At 35.6% G+C, this 26,180-nt stretch overlaps 1 protein-coding gene across 1 annotated transcript; it reads right to left on the bottom strand.

Moving 5' to 3' along the window:
- Positions 1-23,429: 23,429 nt before the first annotated feature.
- LOC116108446 (protein TIFY 10A-like) lies at positions 23,430-25,704 on the bottom strand. The gene is made up of 5 exons (XM_031394697.1): positions 25,502-25,704; positions 24,832-25,012; positions 24,407-24,732; positions 24,252-24,309; positions 23,430-23,915 (listed from the first exon to the last, which is right to left on the bottom strand). Exons 1-5 carry the CDS (start codon positions 25,623-25,625, stop codon positions 23,810-23,812), a joined length of 795 nt encoding a protein of 264 aa, XP_031250557.1. The 5' UTR covers positions 25,626-25,704; the 3' UTR covers positions 23,430-23,809.
- Between the last annotated feature and the right edge of the window lie 476 nt (positions 25,705-26,180).

A 26,180-nucleotide genomic window follows, 5' to 3' on the forward strand; every position in this document is an offset into this window, starting at 1 on the left:
TTGCCTATACAAATTACAACTTACACTGATTAATGTCTTGCAAGAATGTTCTTCTCTACCCTAATGGAAATGTAGATGGCAAGGGAAAAAATATTTCAATTTTTCTATCGTATGATCAGTCTTTTAATGCTAAATTGTTTGTAAATTTCATTCTGCGTGTCAAAAATCAGGACCTCAAATTGAAAGAAAATGTTAGTTCAATTGGAACCGTCAATGATTTTACATTTTTTATGGAAGGTTTTTCTCATGAAATTTGGTATTATGAACTTGTGCTTCTTCCTTGATTCCAGTTGAAGACCATATGTTTTGTCCAACAGCTAAAAATTGGGGTTTGTCACAATTCATGTCACTAGATACATTGAAAGATCCGAAACAGGGTTACTTGGTGCATGACAATTGCATCATTGAAGCAGAAGTTAAATTGCTTGGTTCGGTTACTTGGAACAAGTCGTAGCTCTCCTAAAGGTATTAATGCTTCTCCAGCAATAATAGGTTTAGGTTGTGATAAAATAAATGATATTTAATGTTTGTCTATAATTCTGCATCTTGTAATGTTGTAGAGTATGAAACTAAGGGTTCTAATATATAAGATTTGTAGTGCTACTATTTTTTTTATTTGCTAGTGCTATTGTTCTTAATTTGTACTGTCTTGTGTCTCAGACTGAAGCTTTTAAGTTATTTGACCATGTCCACTATTGAAACTGTGCCAAAAGTCAATGAATTGATCAATCAAATAGATTTTCTAATTTTTCAGCTCTATGAAAACTGAGGCTCGTAACAGAGCTTGATAAAATGAAACTCTACATTGATCTTTGCTAGTTACATACAGGGTCGCAAGTCGCAAATCGCAATGCTTTTTTTTTTTTTTTTTTTGGGTCGCTTAATGATGTTTTAGCTTCATATGTGGGTGGTTATCATCAGAGGTCTCTCATATCAAATTATCAATAGCATGGAATATAAATAATTATTGGTAAATGCATTGCAAAGAACGTTAAGGGTTAAATCTATAACTGAAACCAGAATCTATTGTATTTGGGTCATAATGGATTATGCAGTTCATGTCAACCACAAACGTCCTGATCACCTAAACTCCTAAAATAACTTTGTTAGAAGACAAGTTTTGCGAACTTTTATCAACTTCCAATAAAAGGATTTTATGAAAAATATGCATAGAATATTTATTTCTTGGTATGCAGGTGGGATATACATGCCAGGTTGGCTTCTCTGGTATTGGATTGTGGAATTCACAGGCTACATTGGACTAGTAGCTTGGCTACTTGATTTATGGCTCAAACTGTAAGGATCATGAGAAGGACCAAATTATTCAGGGTAAATATTAATTTGAGTGGGAAAGACTGATTATAAGAGAAAATAAGGAAAGAAAATCTTTCAAATTCTGAGGGAACAGAGTAGGATAGCTTAGAATCCTCAAGGAAATTACAATAATCATGCCATAATTTCCCACCGTTAAGAGTTCAAGATTACTAGATGAAACCCAATACAAACTACAAAGTGCTTAGGTGGTAATTTTATTTGATTATATTAACCAACTGAAAGAAAGAAGCTTTAAAATATCAAAATCTACTCAAAAGTTGTCATTCTCTTTAAGCGTTCGGTTTCTAAAATCAACAAAGCTACGGACACCGATAAATCTGCACCGAAAATGTGTACCGGCCTACGTGTAATATGCCTCTGAATTTTTTTACAATTTTTTTCTAGTGAACGGCCGTCCATCAAATTTGGACGGCCGTTCACTTACATGGACGCCCGTCCATATTATATGGACGGGCGTCCCCATTTAAAGGACGCCCGTCCCTCAATAAAATACAATAAAAAAAATTTATAAACATTAGGGACGGCCGTTCATCCGTTATGGACGGTCGTCCCTTTGTTTTGGACGGGCGTCCCTTAACCAAAATATAAAAAAAACTTTGGGACGGCCGTCCATAAATTTTGGACGGCTGTCCATTACATTTGGACGGGCGTCCATTCATTATTTGGACGGGCGTCCATTCCTGATGGATGACCGTCCATACTATTCCTTTTTTTTTTCTTTTTTTTCTTTTTTTTTTTTCTAAAAACTAGCATTCTCCAATTAGAAGGCTATTCAGGTTGAAAAACCAGAGCCACTGGTAGATCTTAATTTAGGTGCTTCTGGCCCTGCTTTTATCAGAGAGAGCTTCATGGTACCTGTTACAGTGGCCTCCAAAGGCCATGACGTCTACGCCACTGAGTTAAAGGAATAAGTGGCTCTGAAATCAGTCAGGCCGCCTTTAATTCGTACGGAGGATGAACAGAAGAAGCAAGAAGAAGGCTTCTTTGGATCCTTTGCAAAGATTTTTGTCAACACTAAATCATCTGCTATAAAAATTTTGAGAGGAATATTTCCAGGTTTTAGGAAGAAGCCACTGAACCATCAATATCAAAGCCTATACCAGCACCCTCAACAGCAAAAGTACTCAACTGCTTGGCCTGTACAAGACAGCTTTGTGATCCCAGATGAGGACGAGCCACCTTCCATTGATACAAGAACTCCCACTCCACGAAAAACTTATGCTTTCATGTCCAAGGATGCAGAAAAGATCCAGCAACTGCGGCAAAGTCGAGCTAATAATAATAATAATAATAATAATAATGATAATAATAATAATAATAATAATGTATTCTTATCTTAATCAGTATTGAGTATGGAGATGTATAGGTCCATATGCATATCTACATGCATTTACTTAAAAGTCTGATTAGTTAAAAGTCGTGGACAGTTATTAGACGATCAGAGAAGAAGAAGAAGAAGAAGAAGAGAAGCGAAAGTGTAGAAGTTGAGCAGTTTTTTTTTTTTTTTTTTTTTTTAAAGTATGGACACCAGTCCAAACATAAGGGACGGGCGTCCATTCATAATGGATGGACGTCCATTATGAATGGACGCCCATCCAAATGTTTTAGACAGGCGTCCCAAATGTTTATAAAAAAATTTTATTGTATTTTATTTATGGACGGGCGTCCTTTACATGGGGACGCCCGTCCCTTGTATATGGACGCCCGTCCATATAATATGAACAGGCGTCCATGTGAGTGAATGGCCGTCCAAATTTGATGGACGGCCGTTCACTAGAAAAAAATTGTTAAAAAAATCAGAAGCGTGTTACACGTAGGTCGGTACACAATTTCGGTGCAGATTTTTCGGTGTCCCTAGTTTTATTGATCTATATATTTTAATCCAGAAATTGTGCGTTCGGTTGGAAGAATGATTTATTACTGAAGATGTAGGATTTAACATCAAGGGAGAATGTTATACCAATATCTTTAAAATTAGAGGGTTTAAATAATTAAGCTATTTGGTTGAAAAGAATAAAATAGTATCCAACGAGGCTTTTATTGAATTGTCTTTTCTTTTTAATATCATTATAATAACAATAATAAATAAATTCCTTTAACCCACTATATTTGAGAATTTTGCTAAAACACCCCTAACAACAAAGTTTAAATTTTAACAAAATACCTTCAGCCACCCAAGACCACCACCGACCGCCGGCCACCAACATTAGTCACCAAAACGGGGCACAACCAGAGAGATTAGGCTAGTCGTGCGTTATTTTGGCTGTTTTTAGCCGGATCGAAGGTCGAAAACAGCTAGATCACTGTGGATCTGGCTGTTTCTGGATTTTTCTAGTCAGATCCACACTGATCTGGTTGTTTCAGCCAGATCGAAGTCTGAAAGTTGTTAGATCGCCGTGGATCTGGTTGAAAACGGCCACAAATGGCCGATCTATTATAGCTGTGTCCAACCAGATCCACAACAATCTGGCCGTTTGCGACCTTCAATCTGGCCAAAAAACAGCTAGATCAGCGCACGACCGGCCAGATCCCATTGATCGTGTGTCAATTTGGCGACTATTGTCGATGGTCGACGGTGGTGGCTAGCGGTCAACGATGGTCTTTGGTGGCTGGGGGTATTTTGTTAACTTTTAAACTTTTTGTGGCTAGGGTGTTTTAGCTAAATTCTAAAATGTAGGGGGTTTGGGGTATTGTTATTAGGTAGACATTTGAGGGCAATTGTGTTTAGAATAATATTTAATTAAGGGCAAAATGGGTATAAAATTAAGATTACCCTGGTAATCTTTAAATACTACCCCCTGAGGAGGCAATCTGATCACCCCCTATTTAACCCACAGTAATCACTATTGGTATTGAAAGATTATCGAAATATGTTGTTACTTGACAACCAAACAAAAGAATGTCCGGAATTAAAGATAAATTACCGGAGTTATCTTTCCAGAGCCCTAACCAAAAGCACCCTAATTATTATGTTTGAATGTCAAGTAATGAAAGATTTTGGTAATCGACCAAGATTGACTGTGATTACGGTAGGTAATATAGGGGTAAATCAATTACCGTCTAGAAGGGTGTTATATTTTTATTAACAGGGTAATCCACTGTTCAATTTTACCCTTAATTAATAAACAATTCAGATACAAATGCCCTCATATGTCTACTAAATAACAATTAGCTCAAATATGCGAAATGACTTTTTTAAACTCATAAATTAATTTTTTGGATAGAAATACCCTCACTATTTAGATTAATAATACCCAAAATATCTCCAGCCACCCAAGACAACTGTTGGCCATCGACCACCACCACTAATAGTTGCCGAAACGGCACATGACCGACCGGATCTGGCTGGAAGGCCGAAAACGGCTAGATCCATTGTTGTTAACGACCATAGATCTGGCTATTTCTAGCCTTCGAATCTGGCTAGAAATGGCTAGATTCAGTCGGTCGTGCACTGTTTTGGCGATTGCTAGCAGTGGTGGCTGGCGGCCGACAATCGTCTTAGGTGGCTGAGTGTATTTGTTAAATTTTAAACTTTTGTTGTTGGGGTGTTTTAGCTAAATTCTCCAATTTAGGGGGTTAAAAACAATACTCTAAATAATAATAATAATATTAAAAAGCAAGGACCATTCATTAAAAACCCCTCCAATAATATTTCACTTCCAACCAAATATATTAATTATTTATGCTTATCAATCTAACCAAACATATTAATATAACACTCCCCATTAATGTTCAAGGTATTATATCTCAATGATACTCCTATCTTTTCAGTAATAAAAAATTCCCCAAACCAAACACTGCCTAAAAGTTAACTGGAAACTATCCTCTTGGTGATGGGGAATAAATTTTTCCCCTTTAGTTTCCCTTAAAACAAGCACATAAGTTTCAAAAAATACCCAAAATATTGACCAACATTTATTAAAAATGATTTGCATAATTCCATTGATTACTCTTTTACCATATTAGCAATTTTTATTAATTTAAATTACTAAAATTTTATCCCGTAAATTTTTTTAGCAATGTAAAAATAATTAAACTAGACTTGTAAGGTTAATTGTTGCAATATCTTACATGACTCGAACTCTAACAAGCCTCTTAAACCACTTGCTAGGATCAGAAGCGTACCACCAGACCAAAAATTATAACATGTAGCAAAGGCGCAACCATATTTCTTTAAACAATCATCTTTGCACCCATGATTCGAGCTGATTCAGCCTTCAAGCCTTCGCCATAGCAGGATGTTGGCCTACCTAAACAACAACTGTTTTTCATGAAGTAATCCTAACATCATCTTTTGTTTCTTTTCCTCTAATTTTGATAAAACGTTTTGGTGTTCTTATTGTAATTAAATTAATTATAGTTGTTGATGCAACATTTTGCACCAATGAGAAGTTGGGTTGTAATCGAGCCAAGCCGAGCCAAGTTGAGTTTTCAGCTAATCGAGCTTGACTCGATTACTACAGGATCGATTCAAGTTCGAGCTCAAGCCTGTCAATCCCAGGAAATGGTGATCGAACTCAAACTCATTCTCGAGGGTTTGAATTCGAGTCGGCTCGCGAGCTTGAATTCGAGCTAGCTCGCGATCTCGAATTCGAGCTGGGTCGCGATCTCGAATTCGAGCCAAGCTCGATTAGGCTTGGTCAACCCTAGTTTGACTAGCCCTAATTTCAACCCTGCATAATTTTTTATTTTTATTTTTAGCTCATCAACCTGTTTAATTGCACAATTTTGTAAACACGTCTATTGTAAATGACAATATACATAAAAAAAAAAAAAATAGCAACTGCATCTCTTCAATCCTATTAACTGTAGATGAAAAAAATCTATTGTTATGAAAATAGGGTCTGATCCTGTGAGGTTGAGGCACTGACAATCTGCTAGACTTGCACACATGAAAAGATAAGCGTGAAGCTTACGAAAAACATCGGGGTGGTATTTTCTATAAGCACTCTAACACCCAAGTTAGTAAGGCTGAAAGAAACGATTTAATAAGAATTAGGGAAAGAAAGATTTTCAGGAGCCTTATTAGAGGCCAAGACTACGGCAAAGATGTAGAACTCTCAAGAGCAAGAACTTAGGAGCAAATAGGTGATTTTGAGCAGTGGAGGTTGAATATTGGAGATTGATTATTTGATCATGGAGCCATTATGAAAGGGCAAACCTCTGTTTATATAGTAGTCATATGATCTTTGAATCTTAGTAGTACTTTGAGTCCATAATGATAGAAGTTTTAATGAATAGGAAAGTCTTTGATTTACTTGCCTTTTGGAATAATAAGAGTCATAATTCATATAAGATTCAGGATCTTAGATGAATTAGGATATAGATAGATCTCTTGGGAGAATTAGGATAGTGGTGAAATAGGAAGTGGATGTCTTTAGGGTTTGAATAGAACACTGGACCCTTAATAGATAATATGGGCTAATGGACCTATCCGTGGTTGGGCCTATCCGTGGTTGGGCCATGGTCTTAAGCCATATTGTAAATGTTACGTGCAGGCCCAAGATGATTTTTTGCTCATACAGGAATTTGCTTGACCAACCTAAGTTGAGAGGAGTTTGTTCGACCAAGTTGAGTTGCAAGGTGAATGTTCGACCAACCGAAGTTGAGAGAATCATGGAGGTTTGCTCAACCAACCTAAGTTGGGAGAAGTTTGCTTGACCAACCTGAATTGGGGGGGTGGCAGTATCTTGAAGAATGTGTTAGTTCTTCCGCAGGTGAAAAAATGTGTGAATCATAGCCCTTTGAGAGTCGAGTCAGTTCAACTTGATTCATCCAGGTGTGGACTTAGACGAAGTTTGGTGGAGACACTTCAAAATGGTGATGTGTACCTCCCACTTGACTCAACTCATGCTGATGAGTAAACGATGTATGCTAAGTGGAACTTGTATGGAGCTTATGGCCGAGTCAGTGTGACCGACTTATAGTTGAAATTCTCAACCCCGATGACATGGGGCCAGTAGGCGTGATCGACTGTGTATGAACAAATTTTCAGGATTTGAGCCTGAGTCGGCATGACTGACTTTGATGTGAAAAATCTCAACCCCGATTAGGCGGGGCCAGTTGGCGTGACCGACTTTGTAGTTGAAAATTCAAGGACAATGTGCCCAAGTCGGCATGACGAACTTTATAGTTGAGAATTCGAGGGCAATGTGCTCAAGTCAGCATGACCGACTTTGTAGTTGAAAATTCAAGGACAATGTGCCCAAGTTGGCGTGACCGACTTTGTAGTTGAAAATTCAAAGCGTTAGGCCTTATGGCCGAGTTGGGGTGCCCGACTTGTAGTTGAAAATTCAAAGCGTTAGGCCTTATGGCCGAGTTGGGGTGCCCGACTTGTAGTTAAAATTGAAGGAATCAGGCCCTATGGCTGAGTCGATGTAAATTGATTAAAGCTAGAGAAGTGACATGCATGTTTTAAGCGAAGAGGTGAATGGAAAGTCAATATACATGATGTGCATGTGTTATGGACCAAATGGAGAGTGAGCTAAATGGAAAAATAAAATGCATGGGCTGCATATGTTTAAGTAATAGGCCAAATAGAGAAAGAATTAACCAAATAGAGTGTTAGTTAAAAGGAGATAATGAGACATACCTCTCCCCTTCAAAGTGCTGCCACCTATGCTTCCTAAATCGAGTGCAGTATTTGTTTAATAGGTTAAGAATTTGAGTCAGGTTGGCTGGGAGATATTGGAAAGAACCGAGTCACACAATGCTGGCCGAATGGAGATCATAACAGTAAAGGATATCATATTGGTCCACTTGACTTGTCAGATCGAGTGGATATTCCAACTGTTGAATGTCTTAAACCATTCAGCTTATCTTGTCGAGTGGAGAATATATCAGTTGAAGGCGTTCGTTTTGGTCCACTCAGCTTGTCCCGTCAAGTGGAGATGAATGACTCGAATGGACTTGTTTACATAATGCGAGGGCCGAGCCAAATAACATATGAGACTCCCTTCTTGCACATGTGGAAGACGGAGCCGAGTGAGCTTGTTTTTCCAAAGGTTGAATAAAGCGGATTTCATAAAGCTGAATGAAGGTCGACGAGATTGAATGGGATTCAAAGACCTAATGAACTACTACGGAGCCGAATGGTGGTGCATGACCGAATGAAGCTCCTAGTGCGATAAAGCTGTATGGTGTTGAATGGGAATTTGAGCCTGAATGGAGACTGTCATACGGTGGCTCAAGGCTGAATGATGAATTAAACTGAGGTGTAATGGATGAGTGTACCAAGCGAAAAATGTCAACTGGCTAACATCTGGTAGGACTAGAGAGGTCTCCCATCAGTGTTTTTTGGTTTCGTCTGTGGGGAGGATGCAAGCAGCCCTCACCATATCTTTTTTCTTAAAAAATTGGCAAAAAGGATGACTACCGAAATAAGATTCTAGAGGTTATTAACCAGTGGAGAAGTTTATAGAAAAGGGCGCTAGAAGAGTGAAAGCTAAGAATTCTCACTCGAGATGTTAGAAGGTGCAAAATCAATGGATGTCGAAGCTGCTTCATTTGTTCCAGTAGGAGCTGCTATCGGCATTGAGAACGTGTTTTGGTTCTTTGATCCATTTCGTGGTGCGAAATCTGGTGATTTGTTATGCTTTAATATGTTTTAATCTTCTCCTAGTTGAATGGTTTCATTTGCGATGAATACATGAGGAGAAGCTCTAGTGTCTACTAATGAAGAAGAAGCAAAAGAATAAGGACCTGGGAAATCGAGTCTCTAGGTGAATGGAGATGACTTTGGAGACCGAGAAGAGTACTGAGTTGGACCTAAAGTAAAAACAGGGTCTGCAATCACAGTTGAAGGTATAATCACAACAAACAAAACAATGAACGATGAAGAAGACCAGAAAGATGATGGAAAGGATTTGGATGGGCGTTACTGAGCTGTTATTGTAACAGAGGATACGTTTCGTGGGTTGACTTGCCACTGCAGCGAAGACAGTGGTGGAGTCGAAACTGACAACGACGGTGGAGTGGGGCCCAGGGCATGTGTAAGCGAGGGAAAAGAAGAAATGGATAGTATAATCATAGTGAGGAGAGTAACAATGATGGCGTCGGCGGAGGAGGTGGGTAGTTTTGCCATTTAAATAAGTAAAGGTTGGAGAGTGGATTCATTGCTCACTAGTGAAGTGGAGATTTGGATTTTCCCTGGCAGCAATGGAGGGCATTGTTCTAACTACCAAGAAGTCTATAAGCTAAAAGCTCTTGTAAGGAGTGACACATTCATGGTTAGGTATTGCATAGATTGTTGGATCGAAGGCAGCATTGACAATCCAGGAGGTGGATTGCATGATGACCAAGATCAAGAAAAAATGGAGATGAATAAGGATGTGTGTGGGATTGTAAGAGGAGGATGTTGGATAGATAAATGAGAGTGCGTGAGCGACTCATTTTCAAAAGGATAAGAGTTGGTCGCCAGATTAAGAAGCTTAAGTGGCCAAGAGATGTTTGACCATGCCAAGTTGAATGGTTTAGTTTGTTTTCATGGGGTGCCTTAATGGGCGAAGAGTGGGGTTTGTTACGAGTAAAGGTGCACGTAAGAGAGAAGTTGATGAAGTTGGGATTGGTTGTGTTGGAACTGGTTTTACGACAAGTAATGATTGCAAAGCTCTAATGACAGTGGTGGACCACATGCTGGTTTGAGGATTGAAGTGAAAAGGCGAGTGTAGAGAGGTTAGAGACAAAAGCTATTGCCATATCTGAACAGATGAGAAGAGAAGAGAGATTGTTGAAGCAGAGTCAATGAATTAAATGGTTCAGAAACACCACTTTAAACTCTGACACACTATTATTTTATTATTAACTTAGAGCAGTAATATGAAAGAGCTTCAAGGTTTCATACTGCTTGCTAAATAGGTATAATATAAAACAAATTACGATATGCCAATTGAATATAATATGACATGTGAGATAGATAAAGCAAATAAAGAAACAGAAAAAGAAAATTCTTATCGTGATGAGACTTTCTGATTAATGATGTTAGTCAAAAAGAGTTCCGTGACTCCTCTCATGTTATATAGTGAACCCAATGGATTGGAATCCTAGTAAGACACTGAGTCCTATTTTGGGAGATAATCCCTATCAGGAAAGAAAGATATTTTCTTGTCCTTATCAGGTTATATTTACTAGTTTGAGTAAGATTCGGGATCTTAACAGAAGAGGAAATAGAATGAGATTCTGATTTCCTATTTATGGACTATTGTATGCTAATGGGTCGAAACCCAATTTTAGCTTGACTTTTAGGATGGCCCAACTTATAGAGTGGGTAGTTCACAAGGTGAATTTAAGCATAGACCCAACCAAAATTGGGCTAAGGCCTTAGGCCGTGACATGTTTATTTCGTTATTGGGTCTCGTCAGGCCTAAGAAGATTTTTTGCCCATACAGTTAGCCCTCTACTCTCTAAGTTAAAGGGTATTTAGCTTAGAGAGTAGACTTAATCGAATGAGTGCGGACTGAGTGAATCAGTGCTAGCAGCTTGTTAGGTCGAATGGACCATTGTTTGCAGAAAGTTCGCTCGACCAACCTGGGTTGGGAGGTATTATTGACTTGTAATAGAAAACCTAGGGATTAGGTCATATGATCGAGTCGGCATGACCGACTTATAGTTGAAATTCAAAGAATCAAGCCTTGTGGCAGAGTTGGCGTGACCGACTTGTAGTTGAACTCCCAAGGTATTGGGTCATATGATCGAGTCGGCGTGACCCACTTTATAGTCAAAATTCAAGGCGTTATGCTTGAGTCGACATGATCGACTTTGTAGTTGAAATTCAAGACGTCAGTCCTTATGTGCCAAGTTTATGTAAATTGTTTGAAAGTGATCATAGTAGACGACTTAAAACAACTTCATATGGTATCATGCATGGTGTGCAGTTATCAACAATAAATTGAATAAGAGAAGTAATGGCATGTATGTGTAATAGTAGACCAAATCAAGAATATGCAAAATTGAGAAGTAATAAGCCAAACAAACTCATGGCTGAATGGAGAAGTGATTCATGGTGTGCGTATATATATAATCCAAATAAATAATAAGTCAAATAGATAAAGAAATACTATGCCTGGGATGCATGTGTTGAACAATAAACCGAATGGAGAAACAAAGAGTCGAATGAAGGTGTTTGGCCGAAGGAGATGCATGCGATTGAATGAAGGTGCTTGGTCAGATGGAGATCATTTGCATTGAAAGCGCGAGGTTGAATGGGAATAATAGCGTGAAAATGTCTCAGGCAAGACGAATAGGTCCTTGCCTGAATCCAGTCATCCACTTGGTAGGCCGAGTGGGACTTTCAGAGCCAATTGAGATGAATATTTTGTGTTGCTTAATTAACACCCACTCGGCAGGGGACATTGACTCAATTCAGCAAGTGAAAGGAAAATTAAAGAATTTCAAATAAAACTTATAACTTTTAAGGAATAAGGAATATCTCATTGTGCAGGAGGCAGAATAGAAAGCTCACCTTTCCAAAATTTCTGACATGTGGCATTTTGGGAACAAGGTGCATTAAGTGGCATAAAAAGGTGTTTTAGCCTTGGAAGTTTTGAAATCATTTTTCTTTCCTATTTTTCTTTTTGCTTTAAAAGAAGGTTTTTTTTTGGAAAGAAAACTTCCTATAGCCGCAAATTTCCTAGAAGCGTTTCTCTAAGATTTCTTTAGTAAAGTTCGTACTCTTTTGCTTTTTCTTTGATTCTTTTTGAGTTTCAAACGATGTTGAAATTTTTTGAGTGACTCTTTGGGAGTTTTGATATTTGTTTTTTACGGAGGCTGGATGGGTTTTATGAATTTCCTCTGTTTTTTTGTTTTCCAGTAACCCCTAAGGTTTTTGAGAGGAATTTGGTGATTTCTGGAGAGGATTTAGAATTGTTATTGGCAAGGTTTTTGGGGGAATTTTGACATTATTTACGGAAGGGGAAAGAGATTTGGAGGCGGTTTTCTTCCATTTTTTTTTTTTTTTTTGGTTCTTGGGCAATGTTCTAAATGGAGTAGGAGATAACCGTTTGCACAAGAATAGTCCGAGTTAAAAAATATCGCCGCTCAGCTCATACTTTTCTACCCGTGCAGCAGAGCCGAATGAATCCAAGGAGATTTGGATAGTAATAGGGGTGTGATATTGGATAAAGCGACGTAAAGTATTGAAATTAGGCTTTTTTGAAGATTCATGGGTGACTATTTTGGTAATCAGAGAAAGAAAGAATGAAGCAAAGGAAATTTGTCTGGTGTTGTTAAAGAAGAAACAAGTTTTCAAACTGAATTTGCAGAGAGAGATTGGTATGATTATGAGCAAAGTGTTTTGTAGGAATTTTTCAGGTTTCAGAGAAGATAATGAGAAAACATGAGAACCAAAAATTAAAAAAAATTAAAAAGAGAGATGAAGACAAAGAGAGAGTCGAGAATGTTTCAAGAACATAATGAGAAAACGTAGAACAAAAATATCGAAACACAGATTATACACGTACTTGAGAAGAAATCACAGAGGCGATTTCACGGTCGTCAGAGTTAACGTATTGATGAACAGCATTGGTATTCTAGAAGCAAGAGGCTGAGGTGGCAGTCAGAGTGATGGTATGACTGAGAGACCATGGGATGAGAGTTGAGGATACCATTCTCTTGAGAGCTTGAGAGGACGCCATTGATGACTTAGAGTAGGTGCTTAGAAAACACGAAACAACTATGTTTGTGGAGTTGCAGCTATTTACTCTGCCAGTTTTAAATTTATATCTGCCAAATTGTGCAGTGTGATTCTTTGTAGAGTTCAAGTTTGCTTGACAATGTGGAATATTGTTTCGTCGGAGCTACGGAGTGGTTTTGCCGTGTTGCTAAATTTCGGTAGAGTCAAGTGGGAACATTGACTCCAAATTCGGGGACTTAATTAACAGGGATCGAGCACAGTTGGAAGAGGCTTGGTGGAGTCAAGTGATCTTTGTTGAATACTTAGGGAGACCATAGGAGTTGGTGATCTGGCCATGTGAGAAGGTTCCAAGCTGGCTGGTCTGAGTGATGCTTTTGGCAGTTTCTACACTAGTTGGTTTGGCTATTCTTTATGCATAGGTGTTATAAGATTTTGCATTGGATTGACTGAGACTTAGAACCGTGTGTTAGGTGTTTGTCGGTGAGTTGGCAACTTGGTCTGCAATGTCGGTCGAAAAAGGCTCCTCAGTTGTGCAGCAAGTCATTTGTAGTAAGATGATTGTCAAGGCCCCACGGTGAGCATCAAACTGTAGATACAAAAAATCTACTGTTACAGAAATAGGGTTTGATCCCATGAGGTTGACGCCACTGACTATCCGCTGGACTTGCACACATGAAAAGACAAGCGTGAAGTTTACGGTTAACACCAGGATTGTGTTTGCCATAAGCACTCCGACGCTCAAGTTAATAAGGCTGAAAGAAACGATTTAATGAGAATTAGGGAAAGATTTCCAGGAGCCTTATTGGAGGCCAAGACTACGACAAAGGTGTAGAATTCTCAGGAGCAAGAACTTAAGAGCAAATAGGTGATTTTGAGTAGTGGAGATTGATTATTTGATCATGGATCCATTATGAGAAGGCAGACCTCTATTTAAATAGTAGTCATATGATCTTTGAATCCTAATAGGACTCTGAGTCCATAATGATAGAAGTTTTAAAGAATAGGAAAGTCTTTGATTTACTTGCTTTTTGGAATAATAAGAGTCCTCATTCATATAAGATTCATGATCTTAGATGAATTAGGATATAGATGGATCTCATATGAGAATTAAGATAGTGGTGAAATAGGAAATGGATGTCTTTAGGGTTTGAATAGAGCACTGGACCCTTAATAGATAATATGGGCTAATAGGCCTATCCATGTTTGGGCCATGGTCTTGAGCCATGTTGTAGATGTTACGCGATAAGGCCCAAGACGATTTTTTGCCCATACATTAACCATGTTGGTTTTGAATGAAAAAATTAAGTTAATGAACTAAATTTCTTAGTTTAGTTCATTTGACTTAATTAATGTTAGAGCAAAACAAAAAGAACATGTGATTTTAAGGCTGCAACTAATAATTGTACATGCTAGCAGTAAGCTAGTAACTATACATCAAAATACAAGCGCAGTCATCAAAAGTTAGCTGTCTAGTAATAAAAAAATAGGTGGCCAAGTCATCAAAAGTTAGTTTTCTAGTAATCAAAAACAGGTGGTTGTAGATGGGCTGTCTTCTATCGAAACCACCAGTTTTCCAAGGCTGCAAACAAATTTAATTTAGTAAGTTTCTTTTTATATAAATATACTGAAATAAAATTAGAAGAATAAGAGATCGTGCATGCTTCCATTTGGTTTAGGTAACTCTCACATTTTAATCTATGCATAATCATGAAACCAACCCTAAATGAATCAACACAGACCTACGCATGTCTGCTACCACAACCAAACCATGTACTGAATCCCAAGAACTTATGAGATAGAAAGCTTGATCTCCAATGATTGCTGCTCTTCCTAAAATGAAAAAGGAGGAAAAACTAAAGTTTAGTTAGAATAAAGATATTGTAATTATTGAATTGAACCAAAACTATATTCGATATAATCTACTTTGCACCCTTTCTTCACCCCATTCAAAGAGTGGCACCAATCACATCCACATAAAAGCATCTTCATCGTGTCGGGAACCAACGACGGTCGATACGTGTCAATTACCCTACTCCCAACATTGAAAGTAGACTCAGAAACATCTGTAGTGTCAGGGATGGCTAATATCTCAGAGCCATGGTAGACAAAATTGGGTACTTCGTTGAATTTGCCTTCCACCACTATAAAGCATCAAATGCACTAGGATCCCCCACACATTTATGGCATCCCTCTCCTAAATAACAGTGTAACTCAGATTTACTTGGCTTAACAGTCTCAACCATATCTAAAAAGATAGTAAAATCATCCTAATCCTTCGCCTTGTCTGTCGTGGCCCCAACCCTCTCACCAACAGCTTGAAGTCCATCCCTATTGATGTAGAAGTGCGGGCAGCAGTCGATGCTTTACTAGCATCAACGTACTCCCCATATACCTTATACAAGGCATCCCGAATAATAACCGTATTTGCTTGTGCTTCATGGTCATGATACATCTTAAGGAACGACCATTGAATCACCCTCATCTTCAATCTAGGGTCCAATACAGCAGCCATAGCCATCAGCAGATTACATTCGCCCCAATATTTGTCAAACTTCTCTTTCATTTTCCTAACTATGTTCCTAATAAAATCATCTTCATCTTCACTATTTCTATCCAACATGATTTTGATTAGACAAACTTGTTTTAGAAACAAATTTGTTGTCGGATAATCACTCCCTAAGATGAGATTGGTCGCACCACTAAAAACCTTCAAAATATCACATACTTTCTCTACTTTGTCCCAATCATCTTCCTAGGTACAATAATGATAACTTAAATCTCTTTCCTTCAATCTGGGAAAAACATGTCGAAACTTAATTGTCGTTGCCAACATTTCATATGTTGAATTCCACCGTGTTTTGCAATGAAAAATAAGCTTATAAAATGACAATCGTAAATGTTGAACAATCTCCAAAAAAACTGTAAGCCTACTCTCCGAGGCATTGATAAATGATACACTGTCATGGATGTCATCAATGATATGTCTAATTTGATAAAGACCATCTTGAACAACCAGGTTCAAGATGTGTGCACAGCATCTTATATGAAACAACTTGCCCCCACAAATGAGAATCCCCGTAGCTTGGAATTTTTCCTTAAGGAGTTTAATTGCAACATCATTACTTGTAGTATTGTCTATTGAGATTGTGCAGACCTTATTTTCAATTTCCTAATCTATCAAGCACTTGTTAATGGCATAAAAAATAGTGACACCACTACGGGGAGGAGGGAAATGAACAAAGTTGAGGACCCGTCTATTCAGCTTCCAATTATCATTGATCCAATGCCTAGTTAACACCATGTACTCTATCTTTCGATTGCATGAATTCCATAGATATGTGGTCAGACTGATCTTTCTAACACCCTTTAATAGCGTCTTCAACTTCTGCTTCTCAATTTCATACACCTTTACATAATCATTTTTGCAAGTATTACACGAAATCGGACTCCATTTAAGAATCTCATACTTCATCATGTTGTTCAATCCCTCTTCGTCTACAACCATAAATGGATGCTCATGCATCAGCAGCCAAATGGGCAATAAGCTCCCTCATCTTTAGCATATCGCACTTGTCTCGTAGAGCGGGCATGATAACAATTGCAGCCTTAGCATTGGTAGGGGAAAATTAATTTGTTGTTACCTCATAAAAGCTATTCTTCTCGCACACCTCTTCAAATGTCTATTAAATTGGGTAGTGCTTCTAGTGCTATTAATTTTTAGCTTAGTTTTACAATAGATGCACTTCGACTTCTTTGGACCATCAGAAAGAAGCGCCTCCTTAAATTTTGTCCACACCATTGATATCTTAGCTCTCTTTCTCCTGTGAAGTGGATTGTCATTGTCCTCCATATTTTCTCGGCTACTAACACTTTGTTTCGTATTTATTGTGGTTGTATAAACGTTACGACGATCTACTACTCTAATTGTAATTGTATCATCATCCAATGTCGAAGTGCTTGGGAAACTGCCTTCCATTTCCATACCTATATTTGAAAAATGAAAATAACAGTTAATATAAGTGAAATTAACTGCTCAACTCATATCAACAAACCATATGAAACATATATAATAAGAATTATTCTGATAGATAAGTCAACGAAATAAATAATCACAAAAACCCCTACAGCAACAACAACAGATGCAAAGGTTAAGGTTTCAACAACGTCAACAGAAATATCAAGCCAATTAGAGTACATTGTACTCTAGCAGGAGTACAAACATGGCATAAACCTCAAATTATTAAACCACAACAGTAACAACAACAACACTAAGACTCAACCCACAAAATTATCAACAAACAGAAGGTAGTAGCCAAACTCAAAAAATTGTATACCTCTCTTTATACTATAGCAAACCAAATACACAGAAGAATTAAACTCAGCAATCACTACCCAACAACACAATCAAAAGGAACAACAATAATTTTGAATAAGCAAAATTATCAAGAATGGGTTCTGGAAACTTTAGTAGGATGTCATGCAACCGTAAAACTCACTTTAAGTCTGAGTTGAAGTCATTTCTCACCCTTTTTGCAGAACCCATGGACTAAAGCACCGGAGTTGGAGAGAAATGGTTTCATGGAAAAATTCAATCAGCGTCGATGTCGGCGTGAAAGTCTAAAAGTTGAAGCACTCGTGACTCATGGACATTGTCAATCGATTGCGTCGGCTTCTGCGGTGTGTCCTATGGGAAAAACGGGGGAAAAAATGGTGAGATTACACGGTGGAGGGATTTGCAGTTTTAGGGGTTTAGGGTTAGTGTTTTTCGATTTGGGCAAAATGATTTGGGGGTTTAGGGATTGCGTCGTGTTTTACAACTAATTACTTAGGGGGGTTAAATGCCCTTTTTTTTTTAAACTTAAATATAACACTTCAGTCCCCCATAGTTTATAAAACTCACAAAAATAACCCTGCTTATGCGAGCCACGTCAAGCTCATGAGCTTATCGAGCCGAGCCTCCCCCTGATCGAACTCGACTTGTTTTATATGGCGAGCTCGAGTTGAGCTGAGCCATAAACAAGCTTTAGACGAGTCGAGTCAAGTCGGCTTGCGAACTACTCGACTCGTCTGACAGCCCTAACGAGAAGTACATATGATTCACTGTGAATCTAGCAAAGGTTTGTACTAAACCTAACGGGTTGATTCTGAATCAACGAATGTAAAAAAAAAAAAAAAAAAAAACCAAGTGATAACACAAGCCAAATAGTTTTCAAAATGGTTCAGATGCTTGAATGCAAATCCTGCATCCACTGTTTTTGTATTGTATTTCTTGAGTAGCGATTTGTTTACAATGAATTACTAGTGAGTTTTTTTATAACCTAGTTTTTCCGTCCCCCAAAACTGATTATCATGGGGTTTATATAAGGCCAATTACATGCTTGAATTGAAAATAAACACTAAGTCCTTAAAACCAAAAAAAAACTTGATCTTCGACTTTGATTCGGGAGTTCATATCGCAAGATATCTCCTTACCAAAGTGGGAATTATCCTTGATTCAGGAGTTCAAGAGCATTCATTATTGGTGCATTCACCTAAGGAGCGACTAGCTCATTCCCTAACTCAGACAAGGAGTGTTCTTCCTAGGTTATCCTTAGACAACTTGTAATAGCCTCTTTAGTCTGGGCAACTACAGCCTTGCTTTTTGAACGAGATTTGGTATTATGAGGCATGATTAGTGTTGCACAATCTTGTAAAGAAAACTAGATCTGCTGAAATATGGAAAGCTTGGCGAAGGCCTTCATTCTAGCTCTAAAATGTTGATACAGTGATTTGCACCGACGAGAAGTATGCAGGATTCTAGACGAATATACACAGGAGCCTGTTTGAGACCCAAAGATTTGATGCAGAATCAATGAATGTAAAGACAAGAAAAAATAGAAATAGAAAATAGATTTTTAAAGTGGTTCAGATACTGAAAGCAAATCCAAATCCACTATTATGTTATTTGCGCTTGTGTAATAAGCTCACAACAATGTGTTTCTTATGAGTATTCTGTAACCTAATTCTTTGTCGTCCCCCTAAAACTGATTATAATGGGTTTATATAAGGCCAACTACATGTTTGAATTAGAAATAAACACTATATCTTTTAAACAAGAAAACAACTCGATCTTCAACTCTCATTCGAGAATCCATATCACCAAATATCGCTTTACCAAAATGGGATTTGTCCTTTCCTGACTTGTTGCACAACGAATTGGAAATAAAACCAAACTTTGATAGATTAGGAAAGCAGTGTGATCTTCGGCCTTGATTCTGGAAAGATATCTTCGCACCAATCTAGGATTTATCCTCTCCGGATTTTCTGCGCTTCATTTTAATGGCTTGACACATGGCGCAAATCCATGCTCCGTGATTTGTCACACAACAAAATTAATGAATGTTTCAAAATGATATAAATTTAAACTTAAAAAAAAATATTACTATAAGACTTTATTTCATGAAATATAACAAAATTATAAATGAATTTTTTTTTTTTTCATAAATGGTATGTTAACTGGTTAATCATAAAACTTTTTAAGTTTTGAGTTGATTTTTAAACTTAAAAAGTTTAGGCCCTTTTAACAGGCAATCTATAAAATAATTTGAAAAAACAAAATATAATTAAAAATTTTGAGTTTTAAATCAATATTTTTAATATCTAAAATGTGTTTAATATACTATTTAATAAAAATATATTTAGAGTTAAAAGACATAGAAAATCGAGCAAAGTGCATAGTTTAAGTATATATCACATTAATTATAGGATTGTATTTAAAATTATTATAGGAAATATTTTAACAACATGTTTCATAATATATATACAGTAGAACCTCTTTATAGCAATACTCTGTATAAGAATAACCTCTATATAGTCATAAAAAATTTTGGTCTCAACTTGAATAGTTATAAATAAGAATAAATTTTACATTATAATAAGTTATAATTTTTCTAGATCCCGTCTTAAAGAACTTGCCTCTACATAGTAATAATTATAGGTATATTGCAAAACATATATACTATATTACATTAAATATTTAAGATGAAATAAAATATTTATTTAAAGTTTTTTGAGACAATGATTTATAATTTAAAGTTGTTACAATATTTTTTTAGTGATACCACATTTACACCACTTTTTTACATCATTTTCATTAAATCATGGTGTGGCACATGCCACAACCACACAAATTCTATTATAATATATAAAATTCAAAATAATTAAAAATTCGTGTGGTTGTGACATATGTCACATCATGATGTAATGAAAATTGTGTAAATTTAACATTACTCATATTTTTATCTTGTAGGTATATAATAAGTCGCTAACATGGACACTTTCATGTTGAAACCAAAATATTTCTAGCTTCTCAAGCATATTTAGAGCTTCTTGGCATGAAACTTTTGGTATGTTTTGGTATTTTTCTACTATTATTCTCAGGATTATCTCCTTCCTCTTTTTATCTAATTTAGTAATTGTTTCTTCTTCAATTAAAACATACACAACTTCTTGTTCATTTGAATGATTGAGGAAGACATTAATATCCATTTGATTAGTATAATGAAGTTATCGAATCTAATCACTCAATTCATTTGTACTATCAAAACATGAATTATAAAATAAAAAATAAAAAAAATAACTCTTGTAGCTATACCTCTATTAAATTATAACATTTTCATAACAATAAATTTAGTTGGTTCCAACCTTATGACTATATAGATGTTCTATTGTAAAGATATTCATAATGTTGGTTATTGAGTATATATAAAAGGGTAGGGCTATTTAAGTCTCATCCAAACTCTTTTGTAAGCCCCAAAATCAATTAAAATAAATAAATTTTAATTTATGATAAAATTATCTTTTTTTTTTTCTAATTCTTTTTAACTTCTTTACTTTCTTAATCCTTCTTAACTTCTTTACTTAATCCTTCTTAGGTTCTCTTATTTCTTAATCCTTTTAACTTGTCTTTTATTTAGTCATGATTAAGAAATAACAGATAAACAACGATGATTTGTTGAAGGCAATCAAATAATTTATCCTAAAATTATTAACAATGCAATGAAATAAGAAAATAAGTTCAAATAATGTATTTCAAGTAAAAAAAAAAAAATAAAATTATATACAGAGAGATAAAATCAGAGGTAAAATATTTGAAACAGTTTCTTAAAAATTCAAAATTTTAGAAGTATATAGAATTGATTTAATCTGAAAAAAAGAAAAATATAATAATAAAAAGAGTTATTGTGGGCAGATAAAAACAGTGTACATGGAATCCAATTCCAAAGGGCCTAGTTTGTAGTCCACAAAGTTTAAATAGAATTTGGTCCGAGAGAAGCATTTGGTGACAAACAATAATACATTGGGCCTGATGAAGCAAGAGTGAGAGTATTTAATAATTGTCGTACTTAAATGGATAAATAATTATACGAATATTATCAATTTGGGAATAAAACATACAATTGAAATGCCTAAGAAATAAGAAATAGACAAAAAATAAATAGATGTTGTTGGACTTAATTAGATAAGGGCAAAAATGTATTTAACAATTATATAAATTTTTAATGATATTTTGTTATTTCTTTAATTTTTTTATTTATAATAATTTGAGTTCCTTTTAATTTTTAATTTTTAAGTATTTTTAAATATTAGTTTATGAATATTATATATTTTAAATTTTTTCATTAAAATTAATGGCAACTAATGGTTTTTGCCATTTTCTGTGTATGTAGAACATTTTATCCTTTTTTTTTTTTTTTTTTGTTTCAGAAAAAAAAATCTCCTAAAATAATATATCCATTTATTACATTTGTCAATAGTGAAAATAATAAGTAGAGTTCATAAGAGTTGATATCCGCTTGTAGTGAAGCACTAACTAAATTTAAAAGGAGTTAAATAAGAGTTATATTTAATTTCGCCAAAATTTGAGGGGTTGTACACAAGTGACCAACTCTACCAACCTATGCACTTTCCAATTACCCTAATAAAAACCTAATATTTCTTTATTTTTCTCTCTTTTTCAAAAAAAAATTTCCTTTGAAACCGTTTCGGATTTTAAAAATTCAATCACTGATTGAACAGTGAGACTATCTCATATAAATTTTTTTCATATTATAAGAGATAAGTATGGGTGATGTCAACACATGATACAATTTATAAAAAAAAAACAATAAATTAGTTGAATAAAAATATAATGTCTAAGGATAATACCGTATCAATGTTAAGGTCACTTTTGAGTTAGGAATTCAAAGATAATTATGATATCTATAAAACAAAAAGAAAAAAGAAAAAATTATAATAAAACTATTAAATTTAATGATATACTATAATTTTAGGATCCTTATCCACATAATAAACTTTATTTAGGAGAACGTTCCAAATTGTGATCTCACACTAAAAATACATACAAAGCACACTAAATATATATCAAACACATCTCCCACGATTAAACCCTGTAATTGCTTTTTTTTTTTTTTTTAATTTGAAAAATTATTAATAAATAAAAGTTATAATTTATATTTAGTCGTGCGGCATTTTCGTAATTGCAATTTGGCAATTATGTGTAGTTTGAATGTAAATAGATTTGATTGGTGGAAATAGCCTACCCATATTGAATTGATACATACAAGACATATAGATTGGAACCATCAGCCATTCAAAACCAACCGTACCTAACTGGCTCACACTAGAAAGGGCAAATTCGACACATTATATGTGAATATAAAAATGGTTCCTATGTGAACGCGTGACAATGTTGAAAGAGTCAAAATAAACTCGACCCTACCAGTACCACGTTCAACATCACATGTGATTCCTATAATAAATAATAATATAATTTAACTAAACTAAATCTCATCCTCCACAATTCAATTCTCTTTAGCCTTCTTCCTCTTTTATTTTTCATTTGTAAAATAAAAAACAAAAGAAAAGTTGCTAAACCCTGACGTGACCAAATGGACTCTACTTTCTTTACTATTTTTTGGTTCACTCATGAGATGCCAACACACCCAGTGACCCACGTAACTTTTCCTATTTCTTCATCAAATTAATGTCCGCCACTCCATTTATGCTAATTTCCCACGTTCAAGTTTCAATACGCGCCTTTCTTTTTCCAATGTAAGGGAAATATTTTTATTTGCAAAACAAGATATTTGTGTGGGTCGCGGTCATCGAAATATTTACAACTTGCCAGGATTTTAGTTTTTATTTTTATTTTTATCTGTTTAAAATTGTATTATTGTTTAGAGTTACAAAATAAAGGAAATGTTTGATTAAGTGAAAAAGAAAGTGCATCTTCTTCAGGGATTTGAAGTTTCTTGTTTGTTCAAATTCAGGAACAAAATGCGTACCAATAGACCAGCATAATGATGGTTAAAATGATAATAAGATAGAACAGTTGGTAGGGCGGTAATATGACATTGACTAATTCAATTCAACTTGTATGCTAATTTTCCACTAATGTTAATTAATCACATGATATTATAGTCACTTCCAATAATAATAAAAATATCTTCAACCACCAAATATCAACAAAAATTTTACCTCCTGTAATTCTCACTGACCACAGACATCCAAAAGTAATGGAGTTTTAGTATCTACTCAAAATAATAATAGTAATAATCACAACTTAGAATTACTTACTAAAACTAACATATACTAGATTCTTCAATAAAGTTAATTACATAAACTAATAGTGAGATTGATAGTTAGATCTAAGGTAGGCTCATCAGAACCCAACCTAAAAGCAACCAAATACAAAGCTAGGAAAAAAATAAAGAAAAAGAAGAAAGCAGGCTTCAACCTGCCAAAAAAGGATGACCGGCTGAAATATTAATACCGGAAAATCGGACATATAATAGTTGTTACAAACTATTGTGGGGATTGAGCAGCTAGGCCGAGCCACGACTTACTCTCAGCAGCCTTGTTTGGAAGTGCCTCTGGGTTAACTGGTTGGTAAGGTGCTCTGGCAGTGATCCTGTCAGTAGTCAGAACAAACATTAGCAAATCAATTTTTGAATTATCTAATGATATTACCGTCATCATGGCAGTGTAAATATAACAGGAGGACTAACACAAGAAAATGTTGATTTGATCAACATATATATATATATATTTGTTTGCTTTGTTTTTAGTTATTAATACAAAGATACAAGGAAAAATCCCATTGGTAAACACTTCGATTCTTAAATCACAAGGCAATTCAAAGACTAATTTGATACTTGGGTACATATGCAACTAGATATACACAAAAAAATGAAGAATTTTCTCAATATAAAATTCCTAATTCTTGAAATAGTTTCTGAAAGCCTACCTATCTTTTCTCTTCTCCAGGAACCTGTGGAGTGAATTTCTCCTAGCAATCGGTAGATCTGGGGCAAAAGAAGAAAAACTTTCATCAGAAACGCAAATAATTAAACATAATAGGTTTCATTTATCTCAACTTTCAAACTGAACAAGAAGTATTACCACAAGTAACAGGTCTAGGCTTTGGTTGAACATGCTCTGTCATTAAATTGGAGGAAGAAGGAACGGAACAACTTGGTTCAGTTGGATTTTTCACCAAGCTAGTAGTAGTAACGGGAGAGGTTGATTCAATAGGAGTTTTAGCCGACAACGAAGAAGCCAAAGGATTAAGAGTCGTGGTAGAGTGGCCCTGGGAGCTTCCCTGGCCAGCTAAGAGCATGATTTCGTTGGCTCTGTCAGCCGGAAAATCATTGAACACAATCACTTGTCCGCCATAGAATATGGTCATTTGTGCAGTTTGAGGCTCCGCAGCAACACTCTTATTAAAACTAATAAATTATAAAACAAAAACATAATTAGAAAAAAACTTTAAATTTTATTTTTGAGCTTTAATACTAATAGAGTCCGTGTATAGTGATTCAACTCACCTTGAATCTACTGGAACATCCTTTTTAGCAGCAAAACCAGTTAGTTGAGGGAAGAAGTTCATTGATTCCAGGTTTCGAGGAGCGGCCGCCGCATTTTGGGGCAAAACATCACCGGATTTCTCAAAAATTGGGAACAAATTCATAGTTGTTGCCGCCGGCCTCCGAGGAGCCTCAGATGTCCCTGCAAATTTTCCATTAATCAGACCAAACATTATATCTGTGCTCTGGTTATGAGATTAATCAAGAGGAGATTTATAAGTATGAATTTGGATCTGGAGATTAAACCGTCAAAAGTTAAAGAATCAACAATAAGGTTGCAAAATTTAAGGCAGAAAATAAGGCTCATAAGATGATGTACTAATTTCCCAACGTGATTAAAATCATTTTATAGATCTAAGTATATAAATCACAGCTGTTATGCCGTTATAACTATAAAGTAGGAAATATTTAGACCTTGAATTACACATTAATCCACCAATCATCAACGAATAAGTCACCCAATATCAATTCAGAGTGGATTGACGAACTGAGCCTATTTAAAACTCTAATCAAATTATCTTAAATCATTTTTCAAATAAGCAAGTAATCAAGAATAGCAGAAAAATAAAATATTCATTCATATTAGCCTTTTTTTTTTGTTTTTTTTTTTGAGAAAAGAAGAGCTGTTTACCATTTGCCTCAATGGTGCATGACATTCCGAGGCTAAGATCTCCAAAACCACCTCTCTCCTTCAAGTACTGACTCAAAAGACTACAAGTCTGAGAGAAACTTGATTTCTCAGAGGAGTTCGCCATATTTACTAGCAACTCAAACTCGCAAACACCGCGAGAAACAAAGCGAAAATCAATATAAAAAGAAAGTAACTGCTATAGATGATGGCCTGATGGGCGAGGTCAGAGAATTATCAGAACCGACTGTCTTGATCTCCGTGCTTCTTGATCACACTACAGGCTCAGGCTCTGCGTTTCTTAACTTGATGATCTAACTGAAATAATATTTAAATAGAAAGAGAGGAACACAGAGATAAAGAGAAGCTTATCTGTTTATTGGTTAAGAGTTAAAGCACGAGGAATATATGGGGCTTTTTAAGCTTGTTCTTTGCAGCTTCCAAGGGCTTCAGTATATTATCATTTATATTTTTTTATTATCTCGTTTGTTTGAGATTTCAAACACGTGTTCTTTGCGTTTCTGAACGACGGTCTTTGCTTTCCTTTTCTCATGCTCGATCAATTCACACACTTTTTTTAATGGCTTTACTATTTTACCCTTTAATTTCTTTGCTGATGTTTGTTTGCATGGATATCGTGTTCTCTGCATAGGACATAAAATTTAGAACAGTATTATATTTA

Source organism: Pistacia vera, unplaced genomic scaffold, assembly GCF_008641045.1.
Source record: "Pistacia vera cultivar Batoury unplaced genomic scaffold, PisVer_v2 Contig1177, whole genome shotgun sequence".
Taxonomy (NCBI): Eukaryota; Viridiplantae; Streptophyta; class Magnoliopsida; order Sapindales; family Anacardiaceae; genus Pistacia; species Pistacia vera.